The 14369-nt window shown below is 40.6% G+C and overlaps 1 protein-coding gene across 2 annotated transcripts in view; it reads right to left on the bottom strand.

Moving 5' to 3' along the window:
- The window catches only part of PRICKLE1 (prickle planar cell polarity protein 1), a 66205-nt gene continuing 51836 nt past the window's right edge, over positions 1 to 14369 (bottom strand). For both annotated transcript variants that reach the window (XM_058804778.1, XM_058804779.1), the window contains exons 2-8: positions 9234 to 9412; positions 6878 to 6991; positions 5896 to 6033; positions 5206 to 5409; positions 4525 to 4711; positions 3522 to 4385; positions 1 to 2237 (exon numbers count right to left, since the gene is read on the bottom strand). In XM_058804778.1, coding sequence (XP_058660761.1) covers positions 1381 to 2237; positions 3522 to 4385; positions 4525 to 4711; positions 5206 to 5409; positions 5896 to 6033; positions 6878 to 6991; positions 9234 to 9365 — 2496 coding nt within the window. In that variant the 5' untranslated portion in view covers positions 9366 to 9412 and the 3' untranslated portion in view covers positions 1 to 1380. The remainder of the gene's footprint in view (positions 2238 to 3521; positions 4386 to 4524; positions 4712 to 5205; positions 5410 to 5895; positions 6034 to 6877; positions 6992 to 9233; positions 9413 to 14369) is intronic.

The following is a 14369-nucleotide window of genomic DNA, read 5'->3' as shown; positions in this document are numbered from 1 at the left end:
ATGATATATTCCAAGCTTGTATGGTTTTTACATTTATATAGTTTACATTTTGCTTGACCCATAAATAATACTTGCAAGATTAAGAGGGCCGTAGAGAGTATTTACATAGCCCCACCATGCATATAGAGCTTTTAATACCTAGTAGACAAAATTAAGCTGTTTTGCACTGAACATTTTTCAACTTAAACCCCCTGACTAAAATACAAGCAATATTTCATCCATAACACTGCTGGTAAACCCCTAACAAATCTAGTTTGATATTGTAACAAACTTCTTCAAATTCAGGGATATAAAAATATTCAGATTTTAAAATTTTAACTGTACAATATGTACATTAGTATTTGCACTGTTAAATTATGAATACATTTAAGCCTATGAAATACTACCTTATAAATATCAACTTTTTTTGACTTAGAATTGCAGCTAATACATTTTAAAACCTGGATAATGCATGTGAAAAGACACAATTCTGGAGCCTAATCCTTTAAGCCCATATGAAAATACTTTAGTTACATAAGTGGATCCATTGACTTAAATGGGGTTACACGCCTGAGCAAAGGACTCCAGCAGTGTCCTTTACCTCTCTCACTGCTGAGGGGTGGGGGGCATGGCAGAAAAAACATCACCACTCATTGGCAGCTAAATCCAATTTCCAGAAGCTGAATTAATATTTTCCTTTAAACAGGCATGAAAAAAAACCCCAAACCAAAACCAGTCATCTCACACTTTCTCAAAAAGTTGTAGAGGAAAAACCATGAAAGTTAAATGTACAAAACATTCACTGCTGCTTTAGAATACATCAAGGCTTCAAGCATTTCAGCTCCCACATTATGATTTTTGCTTTCTCAAGGAGCATTTTACACATAAAAAGAATCCAGTTTTTGTATGGAAACTTGAATAAGGAAGAGTGAGCTTTATCAATGAAGAAAGGGCACAGTATAGAGCCTTCTTTTTCTTGGCAGCAAGAGGAAGAAGTCAAAGAGCACCCCGTGTGTCTATAGCTACAGCACAGGACTGACATTTTTATTTATTCGTCTTTGTCAAATCCTCTCTCTCAGATAATTCAATGTAGGTCAATAGTGAGCATAAAATAAAATGTCTACAAAACCTCTGTATTAAGAACTGCAGTAACAGTATTTTGACAGCTGAAACACAGTATGTAAACCTAGCAGTATCTGAGCAGATCATTTGGTGTGGTGACATTTCTTTCTGAATGTTACTTTTACAATGTAAACTCTGGCACGGTTATCATTTACAGTGGTAAAGCATTATGAACTTCAGCAACTTGCCTAAGTACAATTATTAATATAAAAAAGATGTGGTTCAAACTGTAGCTACAGAATTGACTGGTCCTGCCAATTAAGAAATACTAGTAATTAATTAAGATATAATACAATTTTTTCCTTTGTGTCCCCTCTTCTTCTTTGATTTGGTTGTCCTTTGTCCAAACTGAGAACTGGATAATGCAGTAGTTGGACCAGAAAGATCATCTGTATAGTATGGATATCTCAATGACCGTGGCTGTGGAATTGGCTGTCCTAGAAAATATCCTTCCTCTTCAGAATCAGATGATGAGGATGAAGTTGAACACCAGGAGTCATCTTCCTCCCCATACAATCCAAAGAACTTATCAGCCAGCTGATTCCGCAGTGCATAGTCAGACCTGGTATGGGCATATTGTCCGTACAGCTCTGCGTTTTGGATATAGGCCCGAAGCTCACGTGAGCTTCTATTCTGAATAAATTTTTCATGATCCTGAGGGGAGTAATAACGAAATCTCTCTCTTGGAGAGCATCTTCTTTCTGTGGCCAAATTAAGTGCATTATCTGAACGAGACTTCCTACTTCTTCTGCGGTGGTGAGAAGGCCGACTTCCACGCTCTTCGAAATGGTAAACACGCCTACGAGTCCTTTCACTCATGGGAGGCTGGCGTATCTCGAGGTTCTCATAACTTCCATTATCAATAACATCATCTGAGAACTTCACTTGTTGTGGTCTAGACTGGGATTTAGATCGTCTCAGTACAGGCACATGCGCTGGCTTTTCCTCTGGCAGCACTTTTTCCTGACACAACTCTGAGCTCAGGCTCTTCAAGGACTCAGTGCTCCGATGGAGCATTGAAGAATTTAGAGTTCCCATGTTGCTCATCTTCTCACAGTCCTCCACCTCCAGTTCCTGGAAAGTTTGCAAAGAGTAGAGAGATGGCCGTGGCTTGCCTTCTCCATCCATTGAGGCCCCTGTGGTGGGAATGGAGAAAGAAGGAAAAAGAAAATGAGAGGAGAACCAAAGAGACAAGTATTATAACAAAATATGGAACATTTCTTGTCACCAAGTGTTTTTTTGAACTATTACCAAAACCACTTCCTTCATAGTAGAATAAGCTTTGTTTTGACTTAAAACATTTAACTATTAACTCTGGTGACTAAAGAATTAGCTGTTGTGAGGACATCAAGATTAGAAGTTCATGGGTAGAAAATTTTGAAATATACATACAGGTATGCCTTTTAATAAAAAAGGCTTATTTAAAATTATTCTGCAGTCTGTGCTTGCCATTCTTAAGGCTAAAATAATGTCACATTTCTAGTGTTGCCAAATACACGTTCCAGCTGTTGCGACAGGGAAGCCAAGCTTACTGCCTTGCAAAAAGGATCCTTACTCTCAAAAAATCATCAAAAGCATCACATGCCCTTGATGGTCCCAGGTGCAACACCTCCCGTGCCTCCTCCTCCTCCCATGTCCCCTGAGCCAAGCTCCCCTCCTCAGTTCCCTCATTGCTGCTTGACAAATGCAGCCAGCCTGTGGCTGGGCCTCAGCTAGACAAGCAGCCGCCCTAATTTGGGTTACAGGAGGAAAGGAAAGGAGATGATGACTGGACAACTTTTCAAATGGCTCTTAACTTCCAGGTTTGGGCTTTTTGTACAAAAATAGGAGAGGAAGGTTAGCACACACTCTATCCCTTTGGGGGATAAAGTAATGTTTGACAAGGAGGTTCATAAAAGTGCACTATCAGTTTCCCTTTAGTAAGTGGGGAAAAAGAAATCTTACAAACCTAACTGCCTAAGGCTAAGAAGTTTACCATCCTTTCAGATTTTCTACATGTTTTTACAAGCAAATGAGGAAGTCATCTAAAGTGTTTTGTAGATTATCTTTAATATCATCCTAATATATAATGCAACTTCTTATACATAAGGTATAGAAAAATAGTAATTTGCTTAAAGCAGTGGTTTGTATATAATAAATGTGTAGTTGAAGACTGTTATTCTGTTTAACATTATTGCTTAAAGCAAAAAAAAGATAATTCAAAAGGAAAGGAGAAAAATCTAATAGGATTTTAAGTAGCAGAAACATGTCCTGTAAAAGATTATGGGCTCGATAAAAGCTGCTGCCTACCTTTACATCCATCTCTTGATACTACAGCTTTTTAGAAATCACTAAAATGAAAAATTTTCCTTCAAAATACTCCAACACACATGCTTTTGTTGACCCCTCCATCCAAAACCATTAACTGATTTCCCCATTACCTGTTATGTTAGACAAAGCCAGGGAGTCCATTGAGTCTCGAACACTTTGTTCTTGCTGTTTCAGGTCAGACAAACATTCCAGTGAACCTCCATACCACGGTGCTTGGTCATGTTTGTATCCTGAGGCCCCGTGTTCCATGTCTAGCTCCTGGATTTTCCTGCTGCTGGCAGGGCCTGGGTGGCTGCCATATGCAGAGTCTCCCAACCCATCTTGTGACTGGGCCCAGTACATGTCTGATTGATACTTCTTACTTGCTAGGCTTGGATTATTTTTTTTCAAGTCCAGCTTGCTCTTGACCATGCTATCAGAAATCCAGTGTTCACCTGATCGAATGTCTGCTTCAGTGGGTTGCTGGAAGAGGCTTTTATCACCAAACTTCAGAAGAAGTTGGGTCATGTAGTCTTCGTGTTCAGCCCATTCTTCAGGGTCTTCAGGCATGTCTTGCTCTACTCTTCCTTTCCAGAAGTCTTCATTAACAAAGCCTGCCTCTTCCCTTGAAAGGCTTAAATCATCCAGCTTACGAGACAAAGTATCATCAGCATTGTCTGAAAGGCCAGGAAATTTGTAATTGAGGGCTGGTGACAGGAGCAGAGACTGGCGGCACTGGTCGGCGGACCGGCTGCTCTTTCCCATGCGGACGCTCCTCCGGGAATCCCTGGATCGAGCCGACTGAAACGCAGAATCAGAAGAGTCGGAGGCGTGAACGTCCTCTCCCAGGCTGCAGGTTTTTGAACAGTAAATCTGCCCTTGCTTTGGAAGGAAAGGGCAGCCAAGCAAAGAGGTCTTGCACTGAGCACAAGAAAAGCAAGTTTCTGTGGCGTGCCAGTGCTGTCCATCATAGGTCATCTGAGCATGGTCAACACCTGGAAAGAGAGAAAAAGCAATGCTCTGGGTCTCTCTAAAAATTTACTTGCAGAATTCATACTTCTGGAATGTGAAATAATTTCATAAATTGGCTTTCCCTTAATTTGTAAGTTTAATGCTTAAAAAGGACACACTTACCAATGTGTTCCCCACAGGTCTCACAGTACTCTGCATAGAGCGATTCAAAACAGTTACAGCAGAAGGGGCGCCCATCCTTCATGATGTACCTCTGTCCACCCAGGATTGTTTCACACTCGAGGCAACAGAAGTGTTTCATGTGCCAGTGGCGACCTTCAGCTTCTGTGCACTCATCAGCAAAAATTATCTTTTCAGAGATAAAAAGGATACTTTTAGTTAAGTGGCCAAAACCTCACCTTGGGAGTTAAAGCATGTAAAGTATCTTAACTCTGCAGTTCACACACAAAATTTATTTTCATTTTGCTCCCTTTTGAATACAAAGATAGAAGCAACAATTGCCCACAACAAAAATAAAAAGAAAGAAAGACAGTACATTCCACAGCCAAAAAAAAAAGGAACCCCGGAACTCCACCATTAAAGAAGCTTCTGTAAGGATAATATATTGTAATATTTGAGAATGTTCAATTCTAAACAGGTATTTGCTTTCTAAATACCATCTTATTGCTTGTAATATTTTCAGTTTGACAAGAAATTAAATATCCCTCAGTATTCAAACACATCTATGCAGCAGAGTCCTGACTTCTCAAGTGACTGCATCTGGAGTTAGGAATTTCTGAAGTGATGCAGTTTGTGAACTGAACGACAGGAATGTAGCTTGGCTGTAAAATGTGAATTCTTTACCTCATCGCAGGCTGAACATCGAGGTTTGAGCAGTTCAGCATGGTGTCTGCCACAGTGAATTTTTCCATCTTGGTAGAAGTAGATAAGGTCAACAAGAAGCTCATTGCATGTGAAGCACACAAAACAGGAGGGATGCCAGCACACACCAGGCCCAGCTCTTGAGGCAAAAACTGCAACTTCACCACCGTTGACTTTTGTACCGCACTAGGAACAAACCCAGAAAGTGAACACACTTGCCATCCAAAACTACTAGCTTCTTGCATATAAACTAAGTTAAAACACAAAACCCAATATGAGATTTTATTCCAAAATTCTGACAAGAGGAAAAAAATATTATCAGTTTTGGTCTAGATCAAGTGCATCTCAATGAACCTTCTGCGAATATAAGTTTATTTTATACAAAATAACGTTTTAAAGCTTATGTCTGCTTTTACTTTAATATGAGTCAGCATTAGGGGGTTTTTTGAGTAGGAAATATATCAAAGACTCAGTTCATTTCCAGTAGTATCAAAGGTTACATTTTGCTTAAGCAAGCACTACCTTTCTTTCTTCTTCCATGCAGTTTCAAAAGTAATCTTTTATTGTTGCTGTTTTCAGACACAGACAGAGGTAAGTTTAAATTTTAATACTGAGATACTGCAGTTTGACATTATTCAGCCCTGTAGGCAGCCCATGGCACCAGTATGTTACCTGCTCACAAACAGCATGCATCACTGCTCTGGAGAGCAGCTTGATGGTGCCTCGTCCCAGTGCCTCCTTTTTGCGCTGAGAACTGAACATCTGCAGCTCCTTCTTTTCCTCCTCACTTAGCGACTGGCAGTACCTCACCTTCCAGTGAAAACACAGGAGAGCTTACATTAGAGACTGAGATTCTAATGGAGCAGATGAGTAAGTAAGTGCATATATGCAAGGAATTCATCAGGCATGCTGCCAATTATAATTAAACTTCTCCTGCTTGCCTTCTCTACCATCTTAATATTTAGGTAATATGACATAACACAAAATTAATATGGAGAGGTATATTTTTTTTTTCATTACAGGAAAAAACCCACCACGCTAAACTGAGGAGTTGTTTAGGCAAGAGAAACATTTTTAGAAGCTAGCCCAAAGTCTGCTGCTAACCTCAAATAACGGAATGAACCTAAATCAGCCATAATATTGTCCTTTAGATTTATGGTTAAGTGCCCACGACTAAGTGTTGCAGTATACACAAGACCTTAAGTACTGACACCCCCGCCCCTTTCCTTACAAAGAGCTTGTTTGTTATTTCCACTTCTACTCCAAATTACACTGCATAACTGAGATGCAAACCTTTTACTATCACAAAGCATCCTTTTTGTGCGCCACAATGCAATTCCAGGAATTTGTATGTTCCTGGTAATTGGTGGGTGGCTGCAAACACTATAAAACCAACTTGTGTTAAGTTTATTGCAGTGACACCAGCCTCCCTAACAAGCAAAGGCAGTGTCCTTCCAGACAGCTCTTATCTGCACACAAGCCAAGCGGACAGCTGAACAATGGACTCAGTGTACACACCGTGCTGCTTTATAGCTCAGATGCCACTGCAGGCCATGGTTTAGGCTTGTAATAAATGCACAGGCAGGTAATTCTCCACGGAAAAGCTGCCAGGGAGACCCAAGCCCTGACAGTTCATCCTAAATTCTGTATTTACCTCGTTATCGTGGGGTGGCAGCTGATAGAGAAGTTGTTTAATGCGGTGTTTCTCTCCAGGGCTGTTAACGTAAGGGACCTTCTCCTCTGGCAAGCAGGCAAAATACAGCTGGACCTGACCAGGAGAAATGCAGAGTTCAGACCCAGGGACACACATGCCCCAAGCACTGCCAGTGTCCTTTGGCTACTGTTTTATCTCAGGTCTCATTTACTAAGGAAGAAGAGGTCACACTGCATTAGACTGTGACAGGGTTTGTGCTGAAAATACAAGACCCAGATGAACCAGCTCAGCAAACCTGAAGTCTCTGATAAAACTAGCACCCAGCTGCTGAATTGCTTTTCTGGAATGCAATTTGCAGTGACAATTAGGGGGGTATCATAAATTATGCACATTTAATGTTCTCATTATTCCCACCCCCTTCAGGGCTGGTCAACAACTCCATGGAAATTCTAAGTTTCCCTCTGCAATTTACCACACAAGGCACGAAGCTTTCCAGAAAACAGCCACTATATAAACAAATTAAATTTGCTCTCTGCATTTTACACATTGTTGAGACAAAAGCTGTTTTGTAGTCTCCTGCTGATCAGGTTCACCCAAAGCATCAGCTTTCATTGCTTCCATGTGGGCTTTGGTAAGAAGGTGGAAACATCCTTCCCTTGGGAGGAGGCTGGATCCAGCCACATTTCAATCAAATGCAAATTAACCAGGAAATTTTCACGGGATTAATGTTTTTGTATCAGTCTTCACTCCTTTTTTTTTCTTTTTTCAGAAGAATATTATGACAGGAAAGCTGTAATGAACACTATGACAAAGCCCAATGGCAAAAAATATTTTTGTGGAACAGCTACAGATTTATTGTTTTTCCTATGCAGTTTCCAGCTTGTCACGAGGCCTGGGGCTGTAAGAGCTGACTATTGGCAAAAATATTACTTGCCATACAGATTTAAATAACGCTCAGGTCAACAGCTTATTACTGTGCAAGACAGATGAAAAAAAAGGCATTAATCAGTCACTTAAGTCAGGAAGCAATCAGAATTATGAGAGACAGGTAGTACAAAACATGACTTGCTCTTCATTTAACCAAAATTTAAACAACTGAAGTCTACTATATGCCCACTTGCTACTGACTATATTTCAAGATGCTCCAAGAGAAGATAACATGCAGCAAAAAGTGAAGCTTTAAAAATGGCTTATGCCCTTTTCTCAAGTTTATTGCACTATTCTCAAAATAAGTCCTTCTGGGGGAAAAGTCCTCCCATCTTTGGTGAGTTTGGGCTAGCTGGGATTATGAGGATATTTTAGGGCATTTAATTGTTCTGGCAGAATGTTAGCTCACTGTTTGCCTTAAGGTCTGATTCATCAGGATCCTTCTAGATGCTTAAGTAAGTGATAAAAAGAGTTGCCCTAAAAATAGCCTGTTATTTGCAATTCCTGCTGACTTGTTACTTTATTCATTATTAAGAAAATCTCTGCATTGCAAAAAAGAGACATCTTCTGCACTTTTTTAAACTATGGACTGTATAAGCTTGCCAGGATTGCTCTGCCTCCTTTAGCAGATGTTGCAAAGCCACCCTGGTCATTTAACACTGAAGTCTTGAATTCTGAATATTACTGAGCACACAGCTTCAGCACAGCTGCAATATCATCAATACCATGAATGAATACCATGAGCAGTTCATGGTCTCCCACAGCAACTTGGTCATCAATACTTTCACTGATATTCCCATTGCCATGTGATGTTGCACAAAAAGAGGGGACTGAAAAGAGGGGAAAGCACAGCCCAACCAAGCCACAAGTGTCAGCTCCAGACGCCATGCACGAGGAATCCTGGCATGAACAAATGGCAGCCATACAACTATTTAAACAAGCGTAAAATACATTATTACCTGTCACAGTGACTGAACACTTTCATTTATATGCGCTGTCGTACCATCCATATTCTACATGTCAAATGCCTAATTATTTAAAGAGTCATACAAGTGCAGTGAAATACTTGGCCAGGGAGGATAATGTCATGAGGTTTGCCATGAGCTTTAATTTAACCTAATAACTTCTTTCAGAAAGAAAGCAAACTTCTGTGCTGCTTTTACTTGGCAATACATGCCTCTGCAGCATATACTTTTTGAAAAACCTTGACTGGGAACTTTTATGGAACATAAAACTCCTCAGGGCTGAGAACTTTAAGCTCCCTACACACAGCCCCATTGGACAGGAAACAAAAAAGAAGTGAAAAGTTCTACATGAATTAAAGTTTTATGCATTATAAGAATTTAATTAGACTTATAGAGGCAGCATATCACTCCCTCAGACAGTCCTCACGAGGCTTATTTTTAAAATGCAGAAACATGGTTGGTACCTGCTCTGGTCTGAGGCCTGGGGGGACCCAGGCATATTCCTCCAAGGCACAGCCAGAGTCATCATCAGAGGTTGAGCTTCGCTGACACCCAAAAATGAGGTTATTGGCTTTGGGCTCCATCTCCAATGGCATAAGTGTGAAGTGTGAAATATTTCAGCTGCAGCTCATCAAGCAGTGATCTGGAGAAAAAGATTAATAGAGCTTTAATAGATTTGAACAATGAACAACTAATTATCAGTGTAAATGATCTTACAACAGTTTAGTATTCCTTGTGTTGCCCAGAACAATAAATTAGCAATGCTTCATTACAACTTCCTACAAGCAATTCCAAAGTGCTCAAAAAAGTTATGAAAATAAAACTATTGAAGAAAAAAAAAAATCCCAGAAACCTAGGCACAAATTACCAATTTTGGGAACCACAATGTATTTCAGTATTAGCACTTGTCACCTTTTACAGTTCTGCTTGTTTCACATCACAGGATATATACATATTTAGGTAAACTAGCAAAGACTCATTGAGCAGGTACTAACAACAGCAATGACACAAGCTCTTCCTGAAGTCATTACAACCACTAACATAGTAAAACAAAAGACATGACAACCACTTGTCAAAAACTAAAGAAACTATTGGGGAAAGATGGTTGTGCAAGTAGCATCCTGCTGTTCACAAGGCAGGCACAGAGCATCTGCTGGATGAGAACTTTGGTAGAGCAGTATGGGAGCGGAAGGGCGTGGGTCTTGTTAAATATCTGAAATCCAATTATGCCAGATTAGTCTCTGTAAAATACATCATGATTGTTCTGTCAATTTAAAACCCTACAGGGAGATGATTTTGTTGATTCATGAAGCCTGCAAAGCTTAATATCAGTGGGATTGTTTTGAGTCGCAACTGGCAAAGAAGGCTCTCAGCAAGATCCGCAGCAGTCTGCAGTAAAAAGCTTAACAAGATATACGTCTTGCATTAATTCTAGCAGAAGTTATTGGGAAATTCAGATGAGGCATTTTAATGAAATACAGATAACCAAAAGCACAGAGGATTTGTCCTAACACAGCAAATATCCTGACCTCTTGGGGCAGGGACAAGCTTGCTCTTACAGCGCCACGTTATGAGTGAGCTGTTCCTTCCCTGTTTTAGGACATTCTTTCACCTGCTCATCTAAACCCACATCCAGTTTTGTCAGTGCTACATCCGAGCTGTAGAAAATTTTGATCTCCTTGACATAAACCTTGCTGGTGGGTCTAATGAGAAGAGCAATCTAAAAACTTCTGGTGGGTCCTATGTTACATTTCCAGTCTCATCACCATTGTTTTAGAGAAAATAAGTGGCTCCTAGATCACAGGTGAAAGATTTAAGACTGCTGACCCAAATATTCTGCTGGTTACTCAACAGGAGTTTCTCCTTCAAGTGTGAGGCATTGGTTAGTGCCAGGTTCTGCTAACTCAGCACATAAACCCAAACTCACTCCACAAAAAGTGGGCATATGCATCCAAAAGCTACAAATTCAGAGAAATTATAATATTCAGTATATAGTCTTATCTTGCTCTATTTTCAATATGTCCATACATTCCCACAGCCCATAAAAAGAGATGGGATTATTTAACTCTTCCACTGGGCTAGTGCTCCAAAAAATTAAGTTGTTTAACTTTGCTTCAAAAACTTTTTTTTAAAAACATACCCACTATTTTTGGTGCACTGCTAAGATGCCAACACACTTCATAGCTGTACTGTAGTAGGAGATTAACTTAATATTTGAAGGGGCAAGCAAACCTGCCAACTTTCCCTCTGAGAATGGGCTATTTCTGGAAAGCTGGTGAGCTGTCAGGCACATGTCTGAAATCTTACTCAAGTTGAACAACTAAAGGTTAGCACAACAGTTTCTGAGCTTAACATCACCATGTTACAGTCTTTCTCAAGGAAGGTAAGTACAATCAAACTCAATCCTTAAAGCTCATTCCTTTATATGTAAAACAGAAAGACAGGCTTCCTGGTACATACTGCATCCCCTGAATTAGTTGCTCTGAGAAATGAATGATAAGGAATACAGAACTTTCCCTTTCCCACTTACTGGTGGAAGTAAAGTCATGCATCAGCTATGTTTTTGTTACTGCTTGAATAAAACTGGGGTGTGAGGAAGGAGGGATAGAGGAATAATGTGATGCAGTTAGGAAATCACTCTAGGAAAAAAAGGCAATAGTGTTCACTGTTGCTGATGGATAGGGATGCTCACTTTGACAGCTTGTGTCACACATCATCTATATCCAAGTAATTCTTAAATATAAAGTCACTAGGAATATCATTGAGAAGCTGAATTCCTTCCAAGATGACCTGAGCAGCAGATGAACTATTTTACCATTTCCTCTTAGAAAGGGGCAGATGCCTGGTTTGCAATAATGGCTCACTCACTGACGCCTCAGCTGGTATTTCCAGTTCTTAGGGCATTGCAAGAACTTTGTCAAATGGTTCCTTTTCAAGAACTGACTCCTGCCCAATATCCCAGGAATAAAAGGAGTCAGTAGGTTAAACATCCTTGACAATATTTCATTAGGCAGCAGGACCTCAACCACATCCCGCAGGAAGCAGATTTGAAACAATTTAGGCAAAGAGACAGGCTCAGCTCTGGCAGTGCCTGGGCACCTAAGCAGAGTGTACTCCTGCCTTGTTCTCACAATACCAACACTCCAAGCACACCAAGTAACTGAGTAATTGCTTCATACTGATTGTTCAAAACCCTCTCTCCACAAGATCAAAGATTAATTTCTTGAACTTCTCTTGAAAGACAAGGAAACAACACAAAATCTGAATGCATGATGACTTAACTTTTCTGAGTATTTTGAACACTAAGACTACATATTACTCCCACAAAGCAGCACTGGACAAGGTCAGGCTCGTAGGCACAGTAAAGGTACAGAAGTGTAGGAGTGTTCCTAATTCCTAAGGAAGACAAGGCGCTGGTAAGAGAGAGACAAGGCTGCTTTTCTGCAGAGACTGGTCTGCCTGGCCTCCTCTGACACGTCCCTTTCAGAACGCACACACCAGCTCCAACAAGAGGAAACCACAGACCCACAGGTCCAGTTTCCAGTCACACAGGGCAGTGTGAAAGCTTGTCTGATAGCGAATAAAAGAAAAATACATCTTACATCCAAATGTAAAATGCAACTTTACAGTCAGGGTTCTCCTCCCCAGATAAGGTAATTAGAAATGTTCAAAGCAAGGTCCACAAACCTCAAGTTCAAAGGACATAATTCACTTAAAAAAAAAAAAAGTTCCCATAGAATGATTGTGAAGCTGGCTATAAAATGATTGACAACACACCACATATAAATAGAGCCACATCATAAATACTGTGGGGTTGCTGAGAAGAAGGTTTCTAACCCAGCCTGTCTTAACAGCAGGCTATCTGAAGAAGTATTTTAGCAATTGCTTGTTTAGGAGTTCTTCTTCCTCTCCTGTTCAAGGGTAATTTGGTTTGCATTTTAAAACGACAGGGTTCTTCCTCCCTGCCCCCCCCAGCCTCACTCATCCTTCAAAGTGATCTGTTTAAAATGATTACATCCTAAGGAGGATTCAAATGAATATAAACAACAGCTGAAAAAATAAGTGCTTTCCAAGGGATGACTAGAAAGGTGGTCTTTCTACTCCTGCCATGACACCTACAAAACACAGCAAGGATGTGTTGTTTTGCTTTGCTTTCCTAAAGACCATGGAACATTTTGAGGTTTCAGCTCTGTTCAAATACTACCGCTCAAAAAAGGCTTTATAGCCTATAAGGAGGTTTTTCACTGGCAGGTTGACAACTATGAATAACATAATTGAGTTACACAGCTAAATTTGATTTGAAAAGAAAGGCAATTATTGTGTTTTTTCCACTGATGAATTAAAACAGTCATACGACAAATTCCTTAGAGGCAAAGACAAACTACGCTCCTAATTACCAAGCTATGGGTACACAAAATACTGGGATATCAAACTTAGAACAAAGCTGTTGCTGAAGCCTATATGAAGGTTATCCCCATGCTAGGATTTCCAGCTCACTGATTATGCTCCCCCTGACCAGATAGAAGAGGTCACGATTTGTAAGCAAAGTTAGACAAACATCTCCTTGCCCACCCCCTGCTGTTTTACTCTGTCCTGCAGGGCAAATTGTTTTAACAACTTTTTTGTTAGAAGGCTTGTTAACAAGGCTATAGGGGATACAAGATGCATATCACATGCATCCATTCACAATGAAGCCTCAACGACTCGAGATTAGCACGGGCAGCCCATTCACCTGCTTATTTAATCTCTGGTGCAAGATAGCTACATTAGAAGAGGAAGGGCACAATACAACAACAATAAACCACCATAAAGTAACTATTAATAATTCAAAGCCCGTTTCCAATGTGTATTATGCACATGATCAGGAAGTCCCATTCCCTAGCTACAGCACAAATAACATACCTACGGTGAGCTCTGTAGCTCTCTGTGTGGGAAATCCGGACCCAGAACTGATAAGGAGAATCTGCATCAGCACCAGCACACAGCTGCTGGGTCCTTCTAAGTAATGAACTACCCAGAGAGGTCGGGAAGGAATAGAGCCAGTCTACTTGTTCATTCAAAAGACCTCCAGATAGATAGACCGTAGAAGAACTGTTCTCCTTTTTTTTAGCCTGTATACAAGGAGCAACACAGGAAAGTGCTTTCCCCCTCCAGCATCCTAGTGCCAAGACGACTTTTCCAAGTGGAAGTGAGACGATCCTTCTCACGGTATTTTCTTTAGGCAAGCCATACTGCACAGGCAGGCTACCTGCATTTAGCAAAAGGAGGAAGCCCCGTGACAAAGCATCGCCCCATGCCAACACATCTGATTTGGCCGTGTTATCCTTGGCTCTGCACATCGCCGATGGAAACTCAAGCACACACTGCAGTGAGGCAAGACCCAAACCTCCAGCCGAGAAAGAGGTATTCTCACGGATGCTCCCCCCCGCCTCTCTCCTTAAGAGGGTGTACAGATTTAGAAAGACGGAAATCTTGCCTTTTACAGTCTCCCATTGATTTTTAAAATTCCATTTTAAACAGCAGCCAGACTTTACTCCAATGTACACATATACTCAGGTTTCACCCCATCACCTGTTGGCTGTCGAACAACACCCTTCTTT

The sequence above is a fragment of the Ammospiza caudacuta genome, chromosome 5, assembly GCF_027887145.1.
Source record: "Ammospiza caudacuta isolate bAmmCau1 chromosome 5, bAmmCau1.pri, whole genome shotgun sequence".
Classification (NCBI taxonomy): domain Eukaryota; kingdom Metazoa; phylum Chordata; class Aves; order Passeriformes; family Passerellidae; genus Ammospiza; species Ammospiza caudacuta.
The sequence above is the reverse complement of the archived record's forward strand: the minus strand, read 5'-3'. Positions and strand labels throughout refer to the sequence as shown.